We start from the raw sequence: 22,159 nt of genomic DNA on the forward strand, positions 1-22,159 counted from the left end.
ATATGATTGGGTATCTGCCTCACTAGACACACCTTGTTTATATGATTGGGTATCTGCCTCACTAGACACACCTTGTTTATATGATTGGGTATCTGCCTCACTAGACACACCTTGTTTATATGATTGGGTATCTGCCTCACTAGACACACCTTGTTTATATGATTGGGTATGTGTCTCAATAGACACACCTTGTTTATAGGATTGGGTATATGGCTCACTAGACACACCTTGTTTATATGATTGGGTATGTGGCTCACTAGACACACCTTGTTTATATGATTGGGTATGTGTCTCACTAGACGCACCTTGTTTATAGGATTGGTATCTGCCTCACTAGACGCACCTTGTTTATAGGATTGGGTATGTGGCTCACTAGACACACCTTGTTTATATGATTGGGTATGTGCCTCACTAGACACACCTTGTTTATATGATTGGGTATGTGCCTCACTAGACACACCTTGTTTATATGATTGGGTATCTGCCTCACTAGACACACCTTGTTTAAATGATTGGGTATGTGGATCACTAGACACACCTTGTTTATATGATTGGGTATCTGCCTCACTACACACACCTTGTTTATATGATTGGGTATGTGGCTCACTAGACACACCTTGTTTATATGATTGGGTATGTGCCTAACTAGACACACCTTGTTTATATGATTGGGTATCTGCCTCACTAGACACACCTTGTTTATATGATTGGGTATCTGCCTCACTAGACACACCTTGTTTATATGATTGGGTATCTGTCTCACTAGACACACCTTGTTTATATGATTGGGTATGTGTCTCACTGGACACACCTTGTTTATATGATTGCGTATGTGCCTCATTAGACAAACCTTGTTTATATGATTGGGTATGTGCCTCACTAGACACACCTTGTTTATATAATTGGGTATCTGCCTCACTAGACACACCTTGTTTATATGATTGGATATGTGCCTCACTAGACGCACCTTGTTTATATGATTGGGTATGTGGCTCACTAGACGCACCTTGTTTATATGATTGGGTATGTGCCTCACTAGACGCACCTTGTTTATGTGATTGGGTATGTGGCTCACTAGACACACCTTGTTTATATGATTGGGTATGTGCCTCACTAGACGCACCTTGTTTATATGATTGGGTATGTGCCTCACTAGACACACCTTGTTTATATGATTGGGTATGTGCCTCACTAGACACACCTTGTTTATATGATTGGGTATGTGCCTCACTAGACACACCTTGTTTATATGATTGGGTATCTGCCTCACTAGACACACCTTGTTTATATGATTGGGTATGTGGCTCACTAGACACACCTTGTTTATATGATTGGGTATCTGCCTCAATAGACACACCTTGTTTATATGATTGGGTATATGGCTCACTAGACACACCTTGTTTATAGGATTGGGTATGTGGCTCACTAGACACACCTTGTTTATAGGATTGGGTATGTGGCTCACTAGACGCACCTTGTTTATAGGATTGGGTATGTGTCTCACTAGACGCACCTTGTTTATAGGATTGGGTATGTGGCTCACTAGACGCACCTTGTTTATATGATTGGGTATGTGTCTCACTAGACACACCTTGTTTATAGGATTGGGCATGTGGCTCACTAGACACACCTTGTTTATATGATTGGGTATGTGTCTCACTAGACACACCTTGTTTATAGGATTGGGTATCTGCCTCACTAGACACACCTTGTTTATAGGATTGGGTATCTGCCTCACTAGACACACCTTGTTTATATGATTGGGTATCTGCCTCACTAGACAAACCTTGTTTATATGATTGGGTATCTGCCTCACTAGACACACCTTGTTTATATGATTGGGTATGTGTCTCATAGACACACCTTGTTTATATGATTGGGTATGTGTGTCACTAGACACACCTTGTTTATATGATTGGGTATCTGCCTCACTAGACGCACCTTGTTTATATGATTGGGTATGTGGCTCACTAGACACACCTTGTTTATATGATTGGGTATGTGTCTCACTAGACACACCATGTTTATAGGATTGGTATCGGCCTCACTAGACGCACCTTGTTTATAGGATTGGGTATGTGCCTCACTAGACACACCTTGTTTATGTGATTGGCTATGTGGCTCACTAGACACACCTTGTTTATGTGATTGGGTATGTGCCTCACTAGACACACCTTGTTTATATGATTGGGTATGTGCCTCACTAGACACAACTTGTTTATATGATTGGGTATGTGCCTCACTAGACACACCTTCTTTATATGATTGGGTATGTGGATCACTAGACACACCTTGTTTATATGATTGGGTATCTGCCTCACTACACACACCTTGTTTATAGGATTGGGTATGTGTCTCACTAGACACACCTTGTTTATATGATTGGGTATGTGCCTCACTAGACACACCTTGTTTATGTGATTGGCTATGTGGCTCACTAGACACACCTTGTTTATGTGATTGGGTATGTGCCTCACTAGACACACCTTGTTTATATGATTGGGTATGTGCCTCACTAGACACAACTTGTTTATATGATTGGGTATGTGCCTCACTAGACACACCTTCTTTATATGATTGGGTATGTGGATCACTAGACACACCTTGTTTATATGATTGGGTATCTGCCTCACTACACACACCTTGTTTATATGATTGGGTATGTGGCTCACTAGACACACCTTGTTTATATGATTGGGTATGTGCCTCACTAGACACACCTTGTTTATATGATTGGGTATGTGTCTCACTAGACATACCTTGTTTATATGATTGGGTATCTGCCTCACTAGACACACCTTGTTTATAGGATTGGGTATCTGCCTCACTAGACACACCTTGTTTATAGGATTGGGTATCTGCCTCACTAGACACACCTTGTTTATACGATTGGGTATCTGCCTCACTAGACACACCTTCTTTATACGATTGGGTATCTGCCTCACTAGACACACCTTGTTTATATGATTGGGTATGTGTCTCATAGACACACCTTGTTTATATGATTGGGTATGTGTGTCACTAGACACACCTTGTTTATATGATTGGGTATCTGCCTCACTAGACGCACCTTGTTTATATGATTGGGTATGTGGCTCACTAGACACACCTTGTTTATATGATTGGGTATGTGTCTCACTAGACACACCTTGTTTATAGGATTGGTATCTGCCTCACTAGACGCACCTTGTTTATAGGATTGGGTATGTGGCTCACTAGACGCACCTTGTTTATATGATTGGGTATGTGCCTCACTAGACACACCTTGTTTATATGATTGGGTATGTGCCTCACTAGACACACCTTGTTTATATGATTGGGTATGTGTCTCACTAGACATACCTTGTTTATATGATTGGGTATCTGCCTCACTAGACACACCTTGTTTATAGGATTGGGTATCTGCCTCACTAGACACACCTTGTTTATAGGATTGGGTATCTGCCTCACTAGACACACCTTGTTTATACGATTGGGTATCTGCCTCACTAGACACACCTTGTTTATACGATTGGGTATCTGCCTCACTAGACACACCTTGTTTATATGATTGGGTATGTGTCTCATAGACACACCTTGTTTATATGATTGGGTATCTGTCTCACTAGACACACCTTGTTTATATGATTGGGTATGTGTCTCACTAGACACACCTTGTTTATATGATTGCGTATGTGCCTCACTAGACAAACCTTGTTTATATGATTGGGTATGTGCCTCACTAGACGCACCTTGTTTATATGATTGGGTATGTGGCTCACTAGACACACCTTGTTTATATGATTGGGTATGTGCCTCACTAGACACACCTTGTTTATATGATTGGGTATGTGGCTCACTAGACGCACCTTGTTTATATGATTGGGTATGTGCCTCACTAGACACACCTTGTTTATAGGATTGGGTATCTGCCTCACTAGACACACCTTGTTTATAGGATTGGGTATGTGGCTCACTAGACACACCTTGTTTATAGGATTGGGTATCTGCCTCACTAGACACACCTTGTTTATAGGATTGGGTATGTGGCTCACTAGACACACCTTGTTTATAGGATTGGGTATGTGGCTCACTAGACACACCTTGTTTATAGGATAGGGTATGTGGCTCACTAGACACACCTTGTTTATAGGATTGGGTATGTGTCTCACTAGACACACCTTGTTTATAGGATTGGGTATGTGGCTCACTAGACACACCTTGTTTATAGGATTGGGTATGTGTCTCACTAGACACACCTTGTTTATAGGATTGGGTATCTGCCTCACTAGACACACCTTTTTTATATGATTGGGTATCTGCCTCACTAGACACACCTTGTTTATATGATTGGGTATCTGCCTCACTAGACACACCTTGTTTATATGATTGGGTATCTGCCTCACTAGACACACCTTGTTTATATGATTGGGTATCTGCCTCACTAGACACACCTTGTTTATATGATTGGGTATGTGTCTCATAGACACACCTTGTTTATATGAATGGGTATGTGCCTCACTAGACACACCTTGTTTATATGATTGGGTATCTGCCTCACTAGACGCACCTTGTTTATATGATTGGGTATGTGGCTCACTAGACACACCTTGTTTATATGATTGGGTATCTGCCTCAATAGACACACCTTGTTTATAGGATTGGGTATATGGCTCACTAGACACACCTTGTTTATAGGATTGGGTATGTGGCTCACTAGACACACCTTGTTTATATGATTGGGTATGTGGATCACTAGACACACCTTGTTTATATGATTGGGTATCTGCCTCACTACACACACCTTGTTTATATGATTGGGTATGTGCCTCACTAGACACACCTTGTTTATATGATTGGGTATGTGTCTCATAGACACACCTTGTTTATATGATTGGGTATGTGTGTCACTAGACACACCTTGTTTATATGATTGGGTATCTGCCTCACTAGACGCACCTTGTTTATATGATTGGGTATGTGGCTCACTAGACACACCTTGTTTATATGATTGGGTATGTGTCTCACTAGACACACCTTGTTTATATGATTGGGTATGTGTCTCACTAGACATACCTTGTTTATATGATTGGGTATCTGCCTCACTAGACACACCTTGTTTATAGGATTGGGTATCTGCCTCACTAGACACACCTTGTTTATAGGATTGGGTATCTGCCTCACTAGACACACCTTGTTTATACGATTGGGTATCTGCCTCACTAGACACACCTTGTTTATACGATTGGGTATCTGCCTCACTAGACACACCTTGTTTATATGATTGGGTATGTGTCTCATAGACACACCTTGTTTATATGATTGGGTATGTGTGTCACTAGACACACCTTGTTTATATGATTGGGTATCTGCCTCACTAGACGCACCTTGTTTATATGATTGGGTATGTGGCTCACTAGACACACCTTGTTTATATGATTGGGTATGTGTCTCACTAGACGCACCTTGTTTATAGGATTGGTATCTGCCTCACTAGACGCACCTTGTTTATAGGATTGGGTATGTGGCTCACTAGACACACCTTGTTTATATGATTGGGTATGTGCCTCACTAGACACACCTTGTTTATATGATTGGGTATGTGCCTCACTAGACACACCTTGTTTATATGATTGGGTATGTGTCTCACTAGACATACCTTGTTTATATGATTGGGTATCTGCCTCACTAGACACACCTTGTTTATAGGATTGGGTATCTGCCTCACTAGACACACCTTGTTTATAGGATTGGGTATCTGCCTCACTAGACACACCTTGTTTATACGATTGGGTATCTGCCTCACTAGACACACCTTGTTTATACGATTGGGTATCTGCCTCACTAGACACACCTTGTTTATATGATTGGGTATGTGTCTCATAGACACACCTTGTTTATATGATTGGGTATGTGTGTCACTAGACACACCTTGTTTATATGATTGGGTATCTGCCTCACTAGACGCACCTTGTTTATATGATTGGGTATGTGGCTCACTAGACACACCTTGTTTATATGATTGGGTATGTGTCTCACTAGACGCACCTTGTTTATAGGATTGGTATCTGCCTCACTAGACGCACCTTGTTTATAGGATTGGGTATGTGGCTCACTAGACACACCTTGTTTATATGATTGGGTATGTGCCTCACTAGACACACCTTGTTTATATGATTGGGTATGTGCCTCACTAGACACACCTTGTTTATATGATTGGGTATCTGCCTCACTAGACACACCTTGTTTAAATGATTGGGTATGTGGATCACTAGACACACCTTGTTTATATGATTGGGTATCTGCCTCACTACACACACCTTGTTTATATGATTGGGTATGTGGCTCACTAGACACACCTTGTTTATATGATTGGGTATGTGCCTAACTAGACACACCTTGTTTATATGATTGGGTATCTGCCTCACTAGACACACCTTGTTTATATGATTGGGTATCTGCCTCACTAGACACACCTTGTTTATATGATTGGGTATCTGTCTCACTAGACACACCTTGTTTATATGATTGGGTATGTGTCTCACTGGACACACCTTGTTTATATGATTGCGTATGTGCCTCATTAGACAAACCTTGTTTATATGATTGGGTATGTGCCTCACTAGACACACCTTGTTTATATGATTGGGTATCTGCCTCACTAGACACACCTTGTTTATATGATTGGATATGTGCCTCACTAGACGCACCTTGTTTATATGATTGGGTATGTGGCTCACTAGACGCACCTTGTTTATATGATTGGGTATGTGCCTCACTAGACGCACCTTGTTTATGTGATTGGGTATGTGGCTCACTAGACACACCTTGTTTATATGATTGGGTATGTGCCTCACTAGACGCACCTTGTTTATATGATTGGGTATGTGCCTCACTAGACACACCTTGTTTATATGATTGGGTATGTGCCTCACTAGACACACCTTGTTTATATGATTGGGTATGTGCCTCACTAGACACACCTTGTTTATATGATTGGGTATCTGCCTCACTAGACACACCTTGTTTATATGATTGGGTATGTGGCTCACTAGACACACCTTGTTTATATGATTGGGTATCTGCCTCAATAGACACACCTTGTTTATATGATTGGGTATATGGCTCACTAGACACACCTTGTTTATAGGATTGGGTATGTGGCTCACTAGACACACCTTGTTTATAGGATTGGGTATGTGGCTCACTAGACGCACCTTGTTTATAGGATTGGGTATGTGTCTCACTAGACGCACCTTGTTTATAGGATTGGGTATGTGGCTCACTAGACGCACCTTGTTTATATGATTGGGTATGTGTCTCACTAGACACACCTTGTTTATAGGATTGGGCATGTGGCTCACTAGACACACCTTGTTTATATGATTGGGTATGTGTCTCACTAGACACACCTTGTTTATAGGATTGGGTATCTGCCTCACTAGACACACCTTGTTTATAGGATTGGGTATCTGCCTCACTAGACACACCTTGTTTATATGATTGGGTATCTGCCTCACTAGACAAACCTTGTTTATATGATTGGGTATCTGCCTCACTAGACACACCTTGTTTATATGATTGGGTATGTGTCTCATAGACACACCTTGTTTATATGATTGGGTATGTGTGTCACTAGACACACCTTGTTTATATGATTGGGTATCTGCCTCACTAGACGCACCTTGTTTATATGATTGGGTATGTGGCTCACTAGACACACCTTGTTTATATGATTGGGTATGTGTCTCACTAGACACACCATGTTTATAGGATTGGTATCGGCCTCACTAGACGCACCTTGTTTATAGGATTGGGTATGTGTCTCACTAGACACACCTTGTTTATATGATTGGGTATGTGCCTCACTAGACACACCTTGTTTATGTGATTGGCTATGTGGCTCACTAGACACACCTTGTTTATGTGATTGGGTATGTGCCTCACTAGACACACCTTGTTTATATGATTGGGTATGTGCCTCACTAGACACAACTTGTTTATATGATTGGGTATGTGCCTCACTAGACACACCTTCTTTATATGATTGGGTATGTGGATCACTAGACACACCTTGTTTATATGATTGGGTATCTGCCTCACTACACACACCTTGTTTATAGGATTGGGTATGTGTCTCACTAGACACACCTTGTTTATATGATTGGGTATGTGCCTCACTAGACACACCTTGTTTATGTGATTGGCTATGTGGCTCACTAGACACACCTTGTTTATGTGATTGGGTATGTGCCTCACTAGACACACCTTGTTTATATGATTGGGTATGTGCCTCACTAGACACAACTTGTTTATATGATTGGGTATGTGCCTCACTAGACACACCTTCTTTATATGATTGGGTATGTGGATCACTAGACACACCTTGTTTATATGATTGGGTATCTGCCTCACTACACACACCTTGTTTATATGATTGGGTATGTGGCTCACTAGACACACCTTGTTTATATGATTGGGTATGTGCCTCACTAGACACACCTTGTTTATATGATTGGGTATGTGTCTCACTAGACATACCTTGTTTATATGATTGGGTATCTGCCTCACTAGACACACCTTGTTTATAGGATTGGGTATCTGCCTCACTAGACACACCTTGTTTATAGGATTGGGTATCTGCCTCACTAGACACACCTTGTTTATACGATTGGGTATCTGCCTCACTAGACACACCTTCTTTATACGATTGGGTATCTGCCTCACTAGACACACCTTGTTTATATGATTGGGTATGTGTCTCATAGACACACCTTGTTTATATGATTGGGTATGTGTGTCACTAGACACACCTTGTTTATATGATTGGGTATGTGCCTCACTAGACGCACCTTGTTTATATGATTGGGTATGTGGCTCACTAGACACACCTTGTTTATATGATTGGGTATGTGTCTCACTAGACGCACCTTGTTTATAGGATTGGTATCTGCCTCACTAGACGCACCTTGTTTATAGGATTGGGTATGTGGCTCACTAGACACACCTTGTTTATATGATTGGGTATGTGTCTCACTAGACACACCTTGTTTATATGATTGGGTATCTGCCTCACTAGACACACCTTGTTTATATGATTGGGTATGTGTCTCATAGACACACCTTGTTTATATGATTGGGTATGTGTGTCACTTGACACACCTTGTTTATATGATTGGGTATCTGCCTCACTAGACGCACCTTGTTTATATGATTGGGTATGTGGCTCACTAGACACACCTTGTTTTTATGATTGGGTATGTGGCTCACTAGACACACCATGTTTATGTGATTGGCTATGTAGCTCACTAGACACACCTTGTTTATATGATTGGGTATGTGCCTCACTAGACACACCTTGTTTATATGATTGGGTATGTGCCTCACTAGACACACCTTGTTTATATGATTGGGTATGTGCCTCACTAGACACACCTTGTTTATATGATTGGGTATGTGCCTCACTAGACACACCTTGTTTATATGATTGGGTATGTGCCTCACTAGACACATCTTGTTTATATGATTGGGTATGTGCCTCACTAGACACACCTTGTTTATGTGATTGGCTATGTGGCTCACTAGACACACCTTGTTTATATGATTGGGTATGTGCCTCACTAGACACACCTTGTTTATATGATTGGGTATGTGCCTCACTAGACACACCTTGTTTATATGATTGGGTATCTGCCTCACTACACACACCTTGTTTATATGATTGGGTATGTACCTCACTAGACACACCTTGTTTATATGATTGGGTATGTGCCTCACTAGACACGCCTTGTTTATATGATTGGGTATGTGGCTCACTAGACACACCTTGTTTATATGATTGGGTATCTGCCTCACTAGACACACCTTGTTTAAATGATTGGGTATGTGGATCACTAGACACACCTTGTTTATATGATTGGGTATCTGCCTCACTACACACACCTTTTTTATATGATTGGGTATGTGGCTCACTAGACACACCTTGTTTATATGATTGGGTATGTGTCTCACTAGACACACCTTGTTTATATGATTGGGTATGTGGCTCACTAGACACACCTTGTTTATAGGATTGGGTATGTGTCTCACTAGACGCACCTTGTTTATAGGATTGGGTATGTGGCTCACTAGACGCACCTTGTTTATAGGATTGGGTATGTGTCTCACTAGACACACCTTGTTTATAGGATTGGGTATGTGGCTCACTAGACACACCTTGTTTATATGATTGGGTATGTGTCTCACTAGACACACCTTGTTTATAGGATTGGGTATCTGCCTCACTAGACACACCTTGTTTATAGGATTGGGTATCTGCCTCACTAGACACACCTTGTTTATAGGATTGGGTATCTGCCTCACTAGACACACCTTGTTTATATGATTGGGTATCTGCCTCACTAGACACACCTTGTTTATATGATTGGGTATCTGCCTCACTAGACACACCTTGTTTATATGATTGGGTATGTGCCTCACTAGACACACCTTGTTTATATGATTGGGTATGTGCCTCACTAGACACACCTTGTTTATATGATTGGGTATCTGCCTCACTAAACACACCTTGTTTATATGATTGGGTATGTGTCTCACTAGACACACCTTGTTTATATGATTGGGTATGTGTGTCACTAGACACACCTTGTTTATATGATAGGGTATCTGCCTCACTAGACGCACCTTGTTTATGTGATTGGGTATGTGGCTCACTAGACACACCTTGTTTATATGATTGGGTATGTTCCTCACTAGACACACCTTGTTTATGTGATTGGGTATGTGGCTCACTATACACACCTTGTTTATATGATTGGGTATGTGTCTCACTAGACACACCTTGTTTATATGATTGGGTATGTGCCTCACTAGACACACCTTGTTTATATGATTGGGTATGTGTCTCACTAGACACACCTTGTTTATATGATTGGGTATCTGCCTCACTAGACACACCTTGTTTATATGATTGGGATGTGTCTCACTAGACACACCTTGTTTATATGATTGGGTATGTGCCTCACTAGACACACCTTGTTTATATGATTGGGTATGTGCCTCACTAGACACACCTTGTTTATATGATTGGGTATGTGCCTCACTAGACACACCTTGTTTATATGATTGGGCATGTGCCTCACTAGACACACCTTGTTTATATGATTGGGTTTGTGCCTCACTAGACACACCTTGTTTATATGATTGGGTATGTGCCTCACTAGACACACCTTGTTTATATGATTGGGTATGTGCCTCACTAGACACACCTTGTTTATATGATTGGGTATCTGCCTCACTAGACACACCTTGTTTATATGATTGGGTATGTGGCTCACTAGACACACCTTGTTTATATGATAGGGTATGTGGCTCACTAGACACACCTTGTTTATATGATTGGGTATCTGCCTCACTAGACACACCTTGTTTATATGATTGGGTATGTGCCTCACTAGACACACCTTGTTTATATGATTGGGTATCTGCCTCACTAGACACACCTTGTTTATATGATTGGGTATCTGTCTCACTAGACACACCTTGTTTATATGATTGGGTATCTGTCTCACTAGACACACCTTTTTTATATGATTGGGTATGTGCCTCACTAGACACACCTTGTTTATATGATTGGGTATGAGCCTCACTAGACACACCTTGTTTATATGATTGGCGGGAGTTGTGATAACCTCTTATAATATCTCATTGTATCAGATTCAGTTTTAATTACATTATATCAGATCTCCACTCGTTATATAAGAGTGGTGGAAAAAGTTGGTGCTATGTAGAAGTGATTGATATTAATAAGATCTTTGCAGAGCATTGTGCAAGGGCTTCTGCCAGTATACATGGTACTGGTCTAAATATCAACAAATAGAGGTGACAGGAAGCAACAAAAGTGCATCATGCAGCCTCCTAGTGGATGGTGCACAGTGCCCCTGCTCTGCTTACACCTACATTAAAAACACTCCTGTATATAGCAATGCAGTAGGCATTGAGGTTGTCTACTACATAAGCCGCCATCACTGTATGGCTCCTGGAATGGTGCACACAGCTTACATGCTGAAAAGAGTGCACAGAAAACACAAGAACTTTGTGATTCCATATTATTGAAGTGCAGATCTGTGACATCACCGGTGACATCACTAGGACAATCCCTAAAAACACAAAAACCCAAGAAGAGTCTGGTCCTTCCAGCCAGACGTAGCTGTATTGATAGTGAATCTAAATAGTGGCCTGACTGTCCTCTACTATAAGGTCTAGCCTACACCGAATCTACATGTGTATGTCTCTAGCAATATGTTTGTAATATGGCTACGATGCAATACAGATGGGAATTCTAGATCGGATTAGTAAGGGAAATATGTGTGAACTGTTCACTTCCTTTATTGTGGGGGACTTCCAGCCATTTACTTATCTGTGTTTGTTTTAATGGTTCTGTGATTTCCTGTGAGAGATTTCTTCTTCCTAAAAAATGAAGTCGCCAGATCATATGGCGACTTCATAAACAGGCAAATAAACATATGCATGTGTTTATGTATGTATACAGCTTTTTAAAAGTTCAATCGTTTAGGAAGATTTGTTGATGTGTGACAAGGGGTACCACCGATATCTACGGCTGTTCCTCCCTCTTTACGTTCCCAAATGCAATTCCTATAGGGTTCTAAGGGGACTGTGAAAATTCCCCATTTACCAAGCTCTGGAAATCTTATTTATAACCCCTTTCCACCAAAAATCCGGCTCCAACTCACAGCATTGACTGAGCCCGGGGCTGGAGCCAGGTTTTACACGGAGAAATTTGCTGGAGATTCTGGTTTGAATTCTAGTGTCGGCTTTCTGTATCCAGGCACCAACAATTGGACTGTAATTTAGTTGTGCAGGGAAACTATTCCTGAACTATACTAAGCAAGGAGCTGTATAAAACTGTAAGTGCAATATGTAAAAAGGTAATTAAATCATTAGCATTTTCCTTTTTTCACAGTTGCATGCTGTGTTAACGGGCTTATTTCTACCATATGATTTTGTCTACAAAAATGTAAATTTTTAAAAATTCTGTTCAGCTTACTAAAGTAATTATTAAAGTTCACCTCTTTTCCTAATAAATGAAGCAGGTTCCATGGGATATATTTACTAACGAGCAATTTGTCAAAGACGCTGGTAATCATCAGCTTTGACTTACAGTTTAAAAGCAGCAACAGTAATCGATGCTAAATCAGGCTTGTGTAGCATTGATTCCTGTTGCAGTTTTAAAATGCTCAATGATCGATGGCATTACCAAACTGCCCATTCATCACTATATCCCCATGGGGTAGATTTACTATGCTGCCATTTGGGAAAGCAGTCAACTATCGATGGCTTTGACCAATGGATTTAAAACAGCAACATAAATAAATGCTTACCAAGCTGGTTTAGCATAAATTTTTTGTTGCTGCTTTAAATCGGAATGGGATTGGGTTCAGTTCAAATCCCCACTGCGGAAGCCCGACCGGAGGAGAACTTGACTGGGGCTGGTATGTATCCTAGCCCTCCCCTCAGCCTAAAATTCGTGGGGTGGTGCCTATCCCTAAGTCTCCCTGGGAGTGCCTAATCCTAACCCTCCCTTCCCGCACCCTACACCTAACCCTCATGGGGGGATGCCTAACCCTAACCTCCCCCCAGTGGTGGCTAACCCTAACCTCCCCCTCTCCACATCCTAACCCTAATCCTCCCAGGGGGGTGCCTAACCCTAACCCCCCCCTCTCCACATCCTAACCCTAATCCTCCCAGGGGGGTGCCTAGCCCTAAGTCCCCCTGGGAGTGCCTAAACCTAACCCCCCCTTCCCGCACCGTAAACCTAACCCTCCCGGGGGATGCCTAACCCTAACCTCCCCCCAATGGTGCCTAACCCTAACCCCCCCTCTCCACATCCTAACCCTAATCCTCCCAGGGGGGTGCCTAGCCCTAAGTCCACCGGGGGTGCCTAGATCTAACCCTCTCCCCCCCCCCCTTCCCAGCTAACTGCTAAAATGACCCGGACTTGCTTTGTTCGGGACGGCATCTTTCTGCATTCCAGTGTCGGGATTAAGATAGGCATCGGTATTTTGACCGCCGGTCTAATAACTACATCCCCTTTATATCCATTGGTCAAAACGACCTATCATTGGTGGCTTTGACAAACTGTGGGTTAGTAAATTTACCACCATGTCTTTTCTGTTACATCCATTTACGTCAGTAACTACACCAGAAGTAGTTAGCCATGTAGCCAATTGTCTACTGTGAATTGATGTACCCATTTTTGGATCATTGACTTTTTGGGTATGCCTTGCTGTTCATTCTTTCTGCCATTTTGCCTGGTAGGTTTATGACGGTGAAACCAGCGATGCCGAGCTTGTTGCAACTCTCTGCGGAAACCGACTTCCCAGTGCAATTACATCTACTCAGAACACCATGTTTGTCCGCCTGCGGTCTGATCACAGTACACAGCATAAAGGCTTCAGCGCCCGCTTTAGTGAAGGCAAGATTCTCCCTCCTTTCCTGCTAACTCTCTAATAGCCACTGACTAGTAATTATGAACCTGACGAAATAACCAGAGATGCCCTTTACTTCATATTGAATTATACTGTATTATCATTTGTCATTGTATCACAACAATAGGAAAAAGTTGTAAAGTTCCTGGCCAACTTCTTACATCTCAGCACTCTAACATTGCACTTATTTATGTTATGCAATTCATGACTTCATTTTGTTTATGGAGGGTCTGCTTATCACCTTGTTGAAACAATCTTACTGCATTGTACAGGTAATTGTTATTGCAGAGATAATACTCAACTCCCCAATTTAGCAAACTTTTGCCAATGGGTTATCTTCGGATATTTCACTTGAAACTTATTTACAGTTTTTATTAAAATGATTATTATTAATATTATTATTTTTTTTATTATGTTTTTTAATTCACTTGTAAGTTAGAAGCACAAGGTGTATCAGTGTTTGCCACTCATGTCCTTATAAATTGGGGAGTATATGCAATAAATAGTGAGTGCAAATCTCTTTTAAGTCTTCTATTACGGCACAGGATAAATAAGATGTATTAAAATAGTTTCAAAGTTTAGACTGATGCTTTATGCTATAAAAGGTAAGAATACTGCTGATGGTCTGACCTTGTTTTATTTGCTCTTCTTTCTTTGATAGCGTGTGGTAGCACTATTACGACTGCGTCGATTGGTGGAGTCATTTCCTCTCCATTATATCCATCCAAGTACCCACACAATCAGAACTGTACATGGATTATTCAAACCCAGGAACCTTGTAAGTGACTCATTAGTCTACGTGCTGGCATGTGTCACTGGTCTTACATACAGTACTTGTAACATTATTTATTTTGCTTGGGTTTTTTGTTCTTTATTTGTTTTATATTTTGCAGTTTGGGAGGGGCTTTGAATAAAAGTTTCTAAGATGATGTCTGGTACAGTACAATTCCAAAGTTTATATGTACAACTATAAATACATTATATTAGAGGGAAGGTGCCATTGCACCTAGTTATGGAGGGGGAAGGTCTTTGGAATTCTCACCACCTTCACTGAAGAATGAAACGCGTAAATTCCCAGTCCTTGTAAATATCCCTATTTCAGCTGTGTAATTAGTCTTATTTCTCTCAACAGTTAACCACGTCACCATTTCTTTTACGGATTTTGAAACTGAAGACAGAAATCACAATTGTTCTGAAGATTTTGTAGAAATTTTAGATGGGAATAATTATGAATCTCCTTTAAAAGGTACTGAAACTGTTGTTCTACAATGTGTGAAAAATTTGAAAAGGTTATCGACATAGATATTTACTGTAGTTTATATTTATGTAACTGGGGAGCTGTGAGGCCAACGGTTATTATAAGTGAATAATTAGGTTACGTAAACAGCTAATAAATGAGAATTTCGGCCAAATGTAGTAGCCTGCGAGTTGCGAACAGTGCTGAGATTTTGGCAATTGTGCGGCAAGCTGTAAAGTGTCTTCCAGTAAAAGCAGGGAAAAGTCCCAGCTTCATCTTTGTGAGCTTTTACATGAAACATTTATGTATGTGATACCATTCTCCAAAAATAAGGAGGGGGAAGTTTTAAAAGAGAGACTCTTCCTTCTTAGAATGCGGCTTATTGTGAGTTTACTCCTTTTAAAGTTTCTGCCATGCCAGAATCCCAATAACATAACGGCTGTCTTGTCTCCTTTTGGATAGAGTTACCGTTTAGTACACTAAAGTAGTGTTGGGTGCAGAAAGGAGGGAACGCGCAGTTTGAGATCCGAAGGCCAAGTATTGGCCAGAGGACAAATATGGAGTGGATAAACTTTTATCTTGAATAAATAAAAAAGTATATAAGAAACAAAATAAAAAAAAATTGTTTTCTGCATTAAAATTAAAAAGTCCCAATCAGATGTTGACCCCACACACTCTGATGTTGCCAGCAATACTGGGCAGCAAGCCCTATGTACATAGCAGCAAGCCTGATTCCCATGTCTATAAGCCAGAATGACTTCTGTTAGATGTGTGCTGACCCCTGTGTTTGGTTTAAGTTTTGGATCTGGATTCATCTTCATGTTTTAGTTCTGGGTTTTTAAAAAAAATTGATATAAAGTTTTTAAAAACAGATAAAATTATGTAATATTTGCAATACAAAATCTGAAATTTCTATTTTAAATCCGAATTCCGAACTGTGGGAAGATCAGAGCCGCGACTCAGGTCTATCTGGATCTCCTCAGGAGATTAAACTCGGATCTGTCCGGATTCACGAAATTTGGGTGGATTCGGATTTCTGGAGAACCAAACCGCACATCTCTACTGTTAGTCTAGCTTCTGCTGCGGTGTGTCTTTCAGCGTCCATTTAGATTGCAAGCTGCTTTGATTAGGGATCCCAAGCCTAATGTTTTCCTTCCACGGGTGTAGTATATTAAGTTGACATTCAGAACTCAAGATTGCCAGAATGGAATTTCCAGTGCACGTTTTATGTAACCCTAACTCTAATTGCAGCCTAACCCTAATCTAGCCCTATCCCTAGCCCTAAAATCGGCTAACGACATGCTGGTTATCGACATTCTGACAATGGGCCTGATTCAGAGCCGCTCGTAAGCGGCCGCTCATTCGTTCCGAGCGATGTTAGCCCAACTGCGCATGCGTACGCATGCGCTAACCAGTCAGTGCGGCCGAAATTCATGTGCTCGCAAAATAGCGAATGCCTGCTATTTTGAGTGACAGAAAGAGGCGTATGTGGGTGGTAACAGGGGAAGGTGCTTGAAAATGGGGAGTGGAAATCAGAACGCAGGCGTGCTTATAGGTCAAAACGGGCGTTTTATGGGTGTGCATATTTAAAACAGCAGCGTCATTGACCACGTCACTGGGTTATTTTATAGTCAGAACTGCTCGCAAAATTGTGGTAGCAAACACCAACCCCAAGAATAGCGAGCAGTTCATACCCTTGTCGATGTACTCGATTAATCTAATAAATAGCGGACATGACGTAGGATGCGAGCGGCCAGGGGGCGTATTTTTCCAAAAAACTAACGCAAGTTTTGTTCGCTCGTTCAGACATAGAGGCGTGAACAGACCGCAAACAGCGAACGGTTCATTTGAATAGCCACCCCTTGTTTTAGAACGAACGACCGCAAATAGCGAGTGGCTCTGAATGAGGGCCAATATCCTAATGTGTCAGTGTCAACATTGTGATTGTCAACATGTTGATTATCGATATTCTGTATATATCAATATTCTGACTGCATACACCTTTCTCTAGTGCTTATTACTTCCATTATGTTTTACTTGTTCCTTATAATGTTATAGCTTGGTGCCTATGCTGAAAATATTGTTATTCCTGTTTCTTAGGTCGTTATTGTGGAAATGTAATTCCACATCCTGTTACATCTTTCAGCAATGCTCTTGTACTCAAATTTATCTCTAATGGGTACACAAGTGGCAAAGGGTTCCACGCCACCTACTCTGCATCAACATCAGGTGGGCCTGATAATATTGCATACTTTATCAGTAAGAAATGTGCTAAATAGGGAGATTCATGAGTAGTCCACTCGAGCACATATCAACGTTAACATGTTTGTAAACTGTATATGATCACAAATGCTAATTAAATATAATGCGTGCGCGGCATTAACACAGCATGTGACTCAGAGTCAGACCAATAGCGTCCATTCTTGCAAATTTGGAACCACTCCATAAATGAATGATGTTGACTATCTACTAACTGAACACATGCAAATAATTATCAGTATTACTGATTGTATAATTATATTTACATTATTGTAGGAGGTACATGTAAAGACAGGAAGCTCTTGGATCACTGATTTGTGACTCCAACCTGCAGACAGAGGAGCAACAATGTATTCTCTCCACCTATGCTTCAACAATCAGGAAAACAACATGGACACATACTGTACATAACACAAACCTCTTTATGAGGGTGATAGGTACATAATATTTAGTATTTTATTTAGTCACTATAGCATGGATATAAAGGATAATTAACTAACAAGGTGCTAATGTGCTGGAAACCTTAGTAATCATGTGCTGAAAACTTTGATTGGTGTTGTACAAATGACAGTAAAAATCCTGATTGGGGATTGCACATTGGCATTTTTGCACCTTGGTAGTAAATCAGTGCCATGACGCTTGTTGGAATCTCATTGCATTCTGCAGAACATTATATTCTGACTTTGCATTTTGACACCATTGTTCCTTTTTCAGCATGTGGAGGCGTTTTACACATGGAAAACGGTGCATTCAACAGCCCCAGCTATCCGGAAAATTATCCAGCAAATACGGAGTGTGTTTGGAACATTCTGAGTTCTCCTGGCAACCGGCTCATGCTGTCTTTCATGTAATCCCCATCTTTCTGCATATTGTTCTCATCTTAATGGCCTTACAGGAAGGAAGTGCTGTGTCTGGCAGGAAGACTGTTTAACAAATGTTGCAATGTAAAACATAGCCTAGAGAGATAACAACTGTGCTAAAGTGACACTTTGTTAGCTTTAACTTTTCTTAAATACGTCTAAAAAAAGGGGTCTGTGACATTAACATACATGCAGTGTAGTAACACACCCAGTACAGCCTTTAATTCAGTTTTTTTACCACATTTGCTGTGATTTCCCGATAGCTTCTAATAATAACGATTAATGGTTTGTGAAAGCAATCACTAAACAATGAGAGGAGTTAGGGAGACTTCCAAGTTTGAGCTTTTATGAACTATATGCAAATAAGTTCTTCCAACTGGAGGAACAACTTGGTTTTCTAGAGCATGAAATAGGATTGCGCTGACACAGAACATCAACCTTCCTGCAGCTTGTGTTAGATCAGTTCCAGAAGTCTGCACAGTTTATAAGGTTTAGACTGGAAGTAGAATTGGCATGATAGTAACTGTTAATATTTGGATGGGGGTTCTTGAGTTTAATGTTGATGGTCCCCCCCAAATTTCCCCAATAGAGAGTATCCACATAAACAGTAGTCTGAGTATGTTTCCGCAGCCTGTTATTAGAACACAAAAGGGGGTCAGTGGCTGATTAACAATGAGTCTTCATCATGTGCAAGAATTATGGTTCTACCTCAGGACACAACATGGTTCTCAGATCATATAGATGTCTAAAAGTTGCCAGGGAACAACACCTCGGGATAAATGTAATTGGGCAAAGTTTTTCCTGCGGGACAAAATCGTCCCTTCTCGCACATTTAAAGGTCTGAGGGCCTGATTCAGACCCGCTCGCGAGCGCTGAGCGTTCGCAAGTGGGTCGATGGTGCATCCGTCGTGCACATACGCGAGACCCGAATAACGACGGCCAAGCAGTCGTTAAGGGTCTCGCACCAAAGGGGGCGTGCTGTTGATGGTGATCGACAGCACGCCCCCTTTGGTGGGTGTGCCGGGGGCGTGGCTGCCCAGACGGAGGCGTTCCCATTGGAATGCCTGCTGTCTGGGTCCGGCCCCACTGACATCACTAGTGATGTCAGTGGGAGTGATTTTGGCTCTGATAGAGCCAAAAGCACTCCTGGGCTTGCGGCAGCGAGACCCTACCACAGGGTCTCGTCGCAAGCCCGATGGTCGCGATGGTCTTGACCATCGCGACCATCATTTTGGCCGCTCGCTATAGCTGTGGGTGGTCACCCACAGCTATGCGAGCGGCCAGGAGGCCGCTCCAAAAAGGAGCAGGGACGGCCCTGATTCAGAGAGAGCGCTCTGTCAGAGCGTCTGGCTCTGAATCAGGGCCTGAGTTTGTCCCGCAACTCAGTAAATGTAATTGCCTGTGAACTTGTGAGATCGAGGCTATTACATTGTGGGGGTCCATGTGAATTTTTTCGTATGAAAACTTGGACCTTGTAATGTGGCTTTCATTACAAGGTTCGAGTTACTCAGAAGCCTTCACAGATCAGTGAGCTCCGTGAAGGCTTCTGTGTTTAAAAAAAAAATGCTAAAATGTAAAAAAAATAACAATTAAACAAAACACGGGGTTCCCCCCTAAAAGCACAACCATCACTGGCCTTTTCCGAGCTCTATACTCGCTTATTTACAAAACTCAGACCCTATTACATTTAACCCCTCATCTCTTATCTGACCTTTACAACCCAGCACTATACATTATTATCATTCATTTATATGGTACCACCAAGCATCCATAGCACCATATAGGGAAACAATTACAATGAAAACACAACCAATTCCATCTAAAAAGTACATAAATAATCATACAAGGGGATAAAGTAAACAGTAAAGTAAGACGACTTAGTGAGTGACATTAAAACAGTAGCATTCAATCGCCCTGTGCCCAGGCCTGGTGAGAGGGGGGACAAAGAGGACGCATGTACCATGCCCCGATGGTCAGTGGGGCCCCCAGGATCAGGGACAGAAAAAACGGGGCCGCAGCACCTATTAAGCTGCTGTGCTGCTGACAGGAATCTTTTTTCCTTGTAAACGCATCCGTCCAGCCGAAGCCCCGCCCACTGACACCCTTTCCCACCCAAAGTCAAACACCGGGCAGATACAGGGCCCTTAATAGTTAGTACATCTGACAGTCTGATACCACCCCTCGTGGAACTCCCCCTTTCACGGCACCCCCAAGTCCTCCTCTTAGTGGTCCAGCTGAAAAGAGGGGGAGAGCCAAGCATCATGACTGTCCATTCACACAGCCTCAGCATGAAGGTAAGTAATTAATTATGTTATTGTAATTTTTTAACACTTTACATATACATATATATATACACACATACAGTACTGTGCAAAAGTTTTAGGCAGGTGTGGAAAAAATGCTGCAAAGTAAGAATGCCTTCAAAACCAGAAGTGTTAATGGTTTATTTTTAATCCGTTAACAAAATGCAAAGTGAATGAACAGAAAAGAAATCTAAATCAAATCAATATTTGATGTGACCACCCTTTGCCTTCAAAACAGCATCAATTGTTCTAGGTACACTTGCACACAGTTTTGAAGGAACTCTGTAGGCAGGGGCGCTGAGAGGGGGGGGGGAGTGTATACAGATTACCCGGGCCCGGGCTTCCTGAGGGGCCCGGCGGGGGGCCGGGGCCGACGCCGCCCTCCCCTCCCTCACAGCGTGTGTTGAGCTGCAGTTGGAGACTGCTTGTGGCTGCTGAGCAGCAGCCACAGCAGTCTCCTATGCCTGTGCGGGGGAGCGATCACACTTATCACGCCCCCCCTGGCTTTGCGCCGGGCTGAGGGGGCTCAGAGCGCCCCCCTCCCCGGCGCGAAGCGGCGCTGCAAATCTTTTTTATTTCTTTTTTTTTTTGGCAAGGGGGCGTGGCCACGCCTCCCTAGATTAGACCACGCCCCCTATTTCCGGGGCCCCGCCTTGGCTCTTGGCGGCCCTGTCTGTAGGGAGCTTGTTCCAAACATCTTGGAGAACTAACCACAGATCTTCTGTGGATGTAGGCTTGCTCAAATCCTTCTGTCTCTTCATGTACAGACTCAGGAGCCGGCTCCGTCATGTGCATGCGCTCTGGGCCACCATCGACCCGCTTGCGACCGGGTCTGAATCGGGTCCTCAATGAGGATAGGTCTTAATAATGAGTGTCTGCAGGCAACAGTGAAGCATGGTGGGGGCTCCTTATCCATCATTAAGCCACAAATATAGTTAGCGCTGGAGCAATGTACAATTAAGTAGTTTAGTTTAATGACGACCAAAAACATATAAAATATTTTCATATAAACAA

At 42.0% G+C, this 22,159-nt stretch overlaps 1 protein-coding gene across 1 annotated transcript in view; it reads left to right on the forward strand.

Moving 5' to 3' along the window:
• Positions 1–22,159, forward strand: part of CUBN (cubilin) — a 321,603-nt gene that overhangs the window by 161,624 nt on the left and 137,820 nt on the right. Inside the window, exons 32-36 of the mRNA XM_088478650.1 lie at positions 14,317–14,473; positions 15,148–15,264; positions 15,619–15,732; positions 17,824–17,952; positions 18,697–18,829. Of these exons, the coding sequence (XP_088334776.1) occupies positions 14,317–14,473; positions 15,148–15,264; positions 15,619–15,732; positions 17,824–17,952; positions 18,697–18,829 (650 nt within the window). The remainder of the gene's footprint in view (positions 1–14,316; positions 14,474–15,147; positions 15,265–15,618; positions 15,733–17,823; positions 17,953–18,696; positions 18,830–22,159) is intronic.

The sequence above is a fragment of the Taudactylus pleione genome, unplaced genomic scaffold (genome assembly GCF_031769625.1).
Source record: "Taudactylus pleione unplaced genomic scaffold, aTauple2 ptg000216l, whole genome shotgun sequence".
Taxonomy (NCBI): domain Eukaryota; kingdom Metazoa; phylum Chordata; class Amphibia; order Anura; family Myobatrachidae; genus Taudactylus; species Taudactylus pleione.